Source organism: Morone saxatilis, unplaced genomic scaffold (genome assembly GCF_004916995.1).
Source record: "Morone saxatilis isolate NCDOM2014 unplaced genomic scaffold, NCSU_SB_2.0 Contig18, whole genome shotgun sequence".
NCBI classification, from domain to species: Eukaryota; Metazoa; Chordata; class Actinopteri; family Moronidae; genus Morone; species Morone saxatilis.
Genome location: NW_023339740.1, coordinates 8,914,176 through 8,918,673, shown reverse-complemented (window position 1 = coordinate 8,918,673; position 4,498 = coordinate 8,914,176). Strand labels below are relative to the sequence as shown.

The 4,498-nt window shown below is 43.3% G+C and overlaps 1 protein-coding gene across 5 annotated transcripts in view; it reads left to right on the top strand.

The window, feature by feature from the left end:
• The window catches only part of ube2r2 (ubiquitin-conjugating enzyme E2R 2), an 8,350-nt gene extending 3,875 nt beyond the window's left edge, over positions 1 to 4,475 (top strand). For 4 of the 5 annotated variants that reach the window (XM_035661573.1, XM_035661569.1, XM_035661571.1 and 1 more), the window contains 2 exons: positions 526 to 660; positions 781 to 1,153. In XM_035661573.1, coding sequence (XP_035517466.1) covers positions 526 to 660; positions 781 to 1,066 — 421 coding nt within the window. In that variant the 3' untranslated portion in view covers positions 1,067 to 1,153. Of the gene's footprint in view, positions 1 to 525; positions 661 to 780; positions 1,154 to 2,668 lie in introns of those variants that run through there. The other variant, XR_004796729.1, reaches the window with a different exon arrangement.
• The last annotated feature ends 23 nt before the right edge of the window (positions 4,476 to 4,498 follow it).

Sequence of the window (4,498 nt, the reverse complement as noted above, 5' to 3'; positions counted from 1 at the left end):
GAGCTGTTTTTATCTACAGTGGGACGGGTCCTCTTTCTGCAATAGCCCAGAAAGGGCAAATCAACACATTAAACAGTAGTTTTCGAATATGGAATATAGGATAAGAAAAGAACAAAGAGAACCAATAAAAAGAAAAGCGTCATGTGATATACATAAATTAAAAATCAAGTGTAATTTTCCAACTGCAGATTTAGGGCAGTGTGAATGAATTAACAGTTCTGGTTTAGCATCTCTTTGTTCTGTGTAACATCTTAAGAACAAGACCACCACACTACTGCAGGGCAGCATTCAGAATTTTAATTTATCTTTAACATGTCAGCAAGACTGGTTTTGTGCTGAGTCTGTATTTGAAAACCTGAGCAGATTGGGTGCAGCATGTAATTGATGTAGGTGAGCCAACACCTCTGTCTGTGCCGGGATGAAGCTCACTGCAGCTTCGAAGACCAGATATTGGATTGTCGTCATTTTCTGTTTGTGTCTAACTTTGTCCTCTCAATGGTTTTTGTGCTGTTCCTTCCTCTTCAGGACTATCCTGCTCAGTGTGATCTCTCTGCTCAATGAGCCCAACACCTTCTCCCCAGCCAATGTGGATGCGTCTGTCATGTTTCGCAAATGGAGGGACAGCAAAGGCAAGGACAAGGAATACGCAGAGATTATTAGGTAATACACACTACTGAGTATTTCATCCATATACAGGCATTTGTTCCTGAACAGAATCTCTATTGTTGCCAGTCAACGATAAACACTGACTTTAATTTCATTCTTTTTTGTGGCTCACAGGAAGCAGGTGATGTCAACAGCGGCGGAGGCAGAGCGCGATGGTGTCAAGGTGCCGACCACATTGGCGGAGTACTGCGTCCAGACCAGGGTTCCCTCCCAGGACAGCAGTTCAGACCTTCTCTATGACGACCTGTACGACGACGACATGGAGGAGGAGGACGAGGAGGAGGACGAGAGCGAGATGGAGTCCGTAGGTGAAGCCGGGGGGATCAGCGCCGCAGAGGACGGCGGGACGTCCACCAGGCGTTATGACAACCAGGACGACTCCGGCAACGAAGACTCGTGATGATCTGGATGATAACTCCTCCCTGCCAATCCGCACCCCTCCCCCAACTACCACCCTCCTTCTCTTATGTGTTACGTTAAAAGTTTCTCTTTTTGTGTATGTGTGTGTGTGTGTTTGTGTGTGTGTTTTGCACATACAGTGGGGTCAAAGGTCTACTGCCAAAAACGTTTCATCATTTATTAAACTAACACAAATGATTGGTCAAATAGTAGTTCTCAGATGCTATTATTTGGTTTTTAGCAAAAGTTTGTTGGTACCGTTTTCACTGAAAGTCAGAATTTGGTGTTTCTACCGTTTGCCTTAATTACAGCGTGCACTCTGTCCGGCATCAGATGTTTAGCAGAGTTTGAGGATTGAAGTTATTCCAGCACTGTTTGAGAGCACCCTTTGAGTGTTTTTGATGTTATATTATATTTCACTTTTTTTTTTTTTTTAATAGATCTTTTCGGCCTTTTTTGCCTTTATTGGATAAGACAGCTGAACATTGACAGGAAAGGGGGGAGAAAAGGGGGGAAGGAAACACAGCAAAGCGCCAAAGGTCGGATTCAAACTCATGGCCGCTGCAGGAAGGACTCAGCCTTGGTACACAGGGAGTCAGCTCTACCAGGTGAGCTACAGGGCGTCCCATATTTCACATTTTCAATGTCCCCATTGAGGATCCACCCTCTTCCACACTACTTTAAACCAGAAATGATGACAGGCTTCTGCAGAATAGACAGAGTGGTGTTACTCCATGGTCAGTGTATGATTAATCATGTGCAATACACTGACTCCAGACAAGTCAAAACATCCCACCACCTGAATATTTCCATCACCATGTTTAACTCTAATTTTTATACCCTGTTGTATTACTCTTTTACGCAGCCACCTCCTCATATGCTGTACTGTAAGCTGTTTGGTTGCAACCATGAAGTTTCTCTTTTGTAAACAAGCGTTTCTTCAAGTCTTTAATAGTGACATTTCAGTATTGTTCAACCCATGCTAAACCATTAGACTTGTTTTGCCATTAAAGAGGTGGTTTGGTAACTGCTACAGTTTGTTGGTCTTTTAACTGTAGTTTTGTCATCTGGAGTAGGACTTGCTTCGGCTTTGCATCTTGGATGTAGACGCGGTCGGTCTCCTGAAGATGTTGGCTTTATACCACGGTGCCGTCTCTAGGTCGGTCTGGTCCCTTTTTTCCAGCCTTTTAATCAGAGTCCAGTAGCAGTTAATGGTTAAAAGATCATAGTAATCAGCATTGTGTAGGACCATACACGTGTTAAGATTTGAATCATAGTACATACATGGTGAGACAAACATTATCTGCATATTGTATACCAGTATTTTAATTACTTACAGGCATTTCCCAAAGATAATTGAAACGTATCAGTTGTGAGTAGTTCTTCATTCGAAAACCTTCTGCAAAAGTAAACATATTGTCTTAGTTTTTGATAAATGATGAAAACAAACTGTCCTTGTGGTGGTCTCTTGAACCCCACTGTAGCTGGCCGGCTCTTGGCCCGGCTAGTCCATGTCAGGTTGTATGGTTTTGTGTTAAAAGATTGGCTATACCCATCGTGTATTTTATTGATGCTGTTTATTTGTCTACTTCTTCTTCTTTAGTTGGTTGACATCCTGTCCTCCCTGACTTGTCCGCTGTATTTCCTGGGATGGCTCAGACAGTCTCTGGCTAATGGACTGCTTGTTTGGCTCATTAACCAGTCGATGAGCTGGCCAGCTTGTCCTGTCATTGTCCATCTGTGAGTCCCAGAATATCTCTGTCCCTCTCGCACTTGTCTGTTTGTTTGACTTCGATGTAATCAACTTAAACTTGCAAACGCGGGCTTTGCCGTGACACCCCCACCCCCCACCACCCCGGTCCTCTCTTGGACCCACCTTTAGTAGTGTCCACTGCTCCCTCATGATCCCTCAAAGCAATGTCAGTTGGTTTGGGGGGTGAACAAGGTTATGACCTTTTCTCACGTCGCCTCCTACACCTCTCTCTGCCTCTTAAACCTCAGGGCCTCAATAGACTTTCGCTGAGAGAGAAAAACCAGTGAAAGAGAAACTTAACACACAGACTGCTCCTCACCTCCACCTCCTTTTCTTACTTTCTGCATCACTGGGTGGTTTTAGAGGGCAGAGAGTGAACTGAAAGTCTCCAATCCCAGCGTGTTTACGCGTGACTGAGTGTTGCTATTGCTCCTGATTAGGGTCCTATTAAGTTGTTTTCTTCCCGGTAGGCTAGAGTCAATTTAAAAAAAAATCATAATACACCTGTAGGGACTTCCTCCTCGAGACAATGCTCACATTATGTTGCAATAGGTGTGAAAATGTTACGTTTTTTGCAACGTGACTCCAACTTCAGCTTAAACGCAATTTAGTGAAAATTGGACGTTGTTACTGTGCTACACCACATCCAGAGTCTGTTTATTGACAGGGACAAAATCAACATGCAGCTTAGCTACACATTTGCATTTGAATGAATATGACACTGATTGCCTGTTATATGTGTGTGTGTGCGTGTGTGTGTGTGTGTGCGTATATATATATTTACATTTACTATTGACTACATTGTCAGGGTTTTCTTGTTCCTGTCTCTGTGGAACTGGCGCAGACTCCAGTCACACAAGTGAGTTTGCCTAAATGACCTTTTGGACTTTGTCCAGTTGAGAAAACATTCAGTGTGTTTGCACTGTGTTCTAGTGCTGTTTTGGAAGGCCTGAATTGGCTGAGGATTTGACTGATTTAAAACACCCTCTGAGTATTAAACTTTTGAACACACTGAACAGCATAATGTGACTAATATTACTTGTACGGCATCAAGTAAACCACACATTTTGAGCTGTGTTTTATGATTGTGGGCATGAATCTGTTGCCCTTTTCAACACAACAAAGCACTGCGCAAACCTTTGATTCAAATGGATGGACTTTATGCCAAGGAAATTCAAGTACAGCCCCACAGCCGTTCATTTTAAAGACTATGGAGCAATGGACGCATGTGGTGGATTTACCGCTGTTTGAATAAACTCTTTAAGAGATAATTACCTTTTGGATTTTAATGTGAAGCCAAAGGAGTGAAACTTTTCCTCCTGGCCCTGTGCTTTGGAGGCTCACAGAGACACGATCCTGTCGAGGACGGGGAGAGGATATCCACACCTGGACTGGATCTTTAATGGATTTGATACCAAGGCACAACAGGAAGTGGATAGATGCCAGAGATTGTGAAATTTTCTTGATGTTTTCCCCATCTTTTGCCCATCCCTCATCATATAGAGAAGTGAAATTGTAGTTACCAAATGTACCAATCTCATATGTGTCTGCTGAAGGACTAGTTTAACGTATTTGGAAATACACTTACCCACCTTAAATATGAAACTAGCATGTTAGCTTAGCTTTGGACAAAGACTGGAAAATGGAGGGGGGGGGGGGGGGGGGGGAGCCCATTTTTGA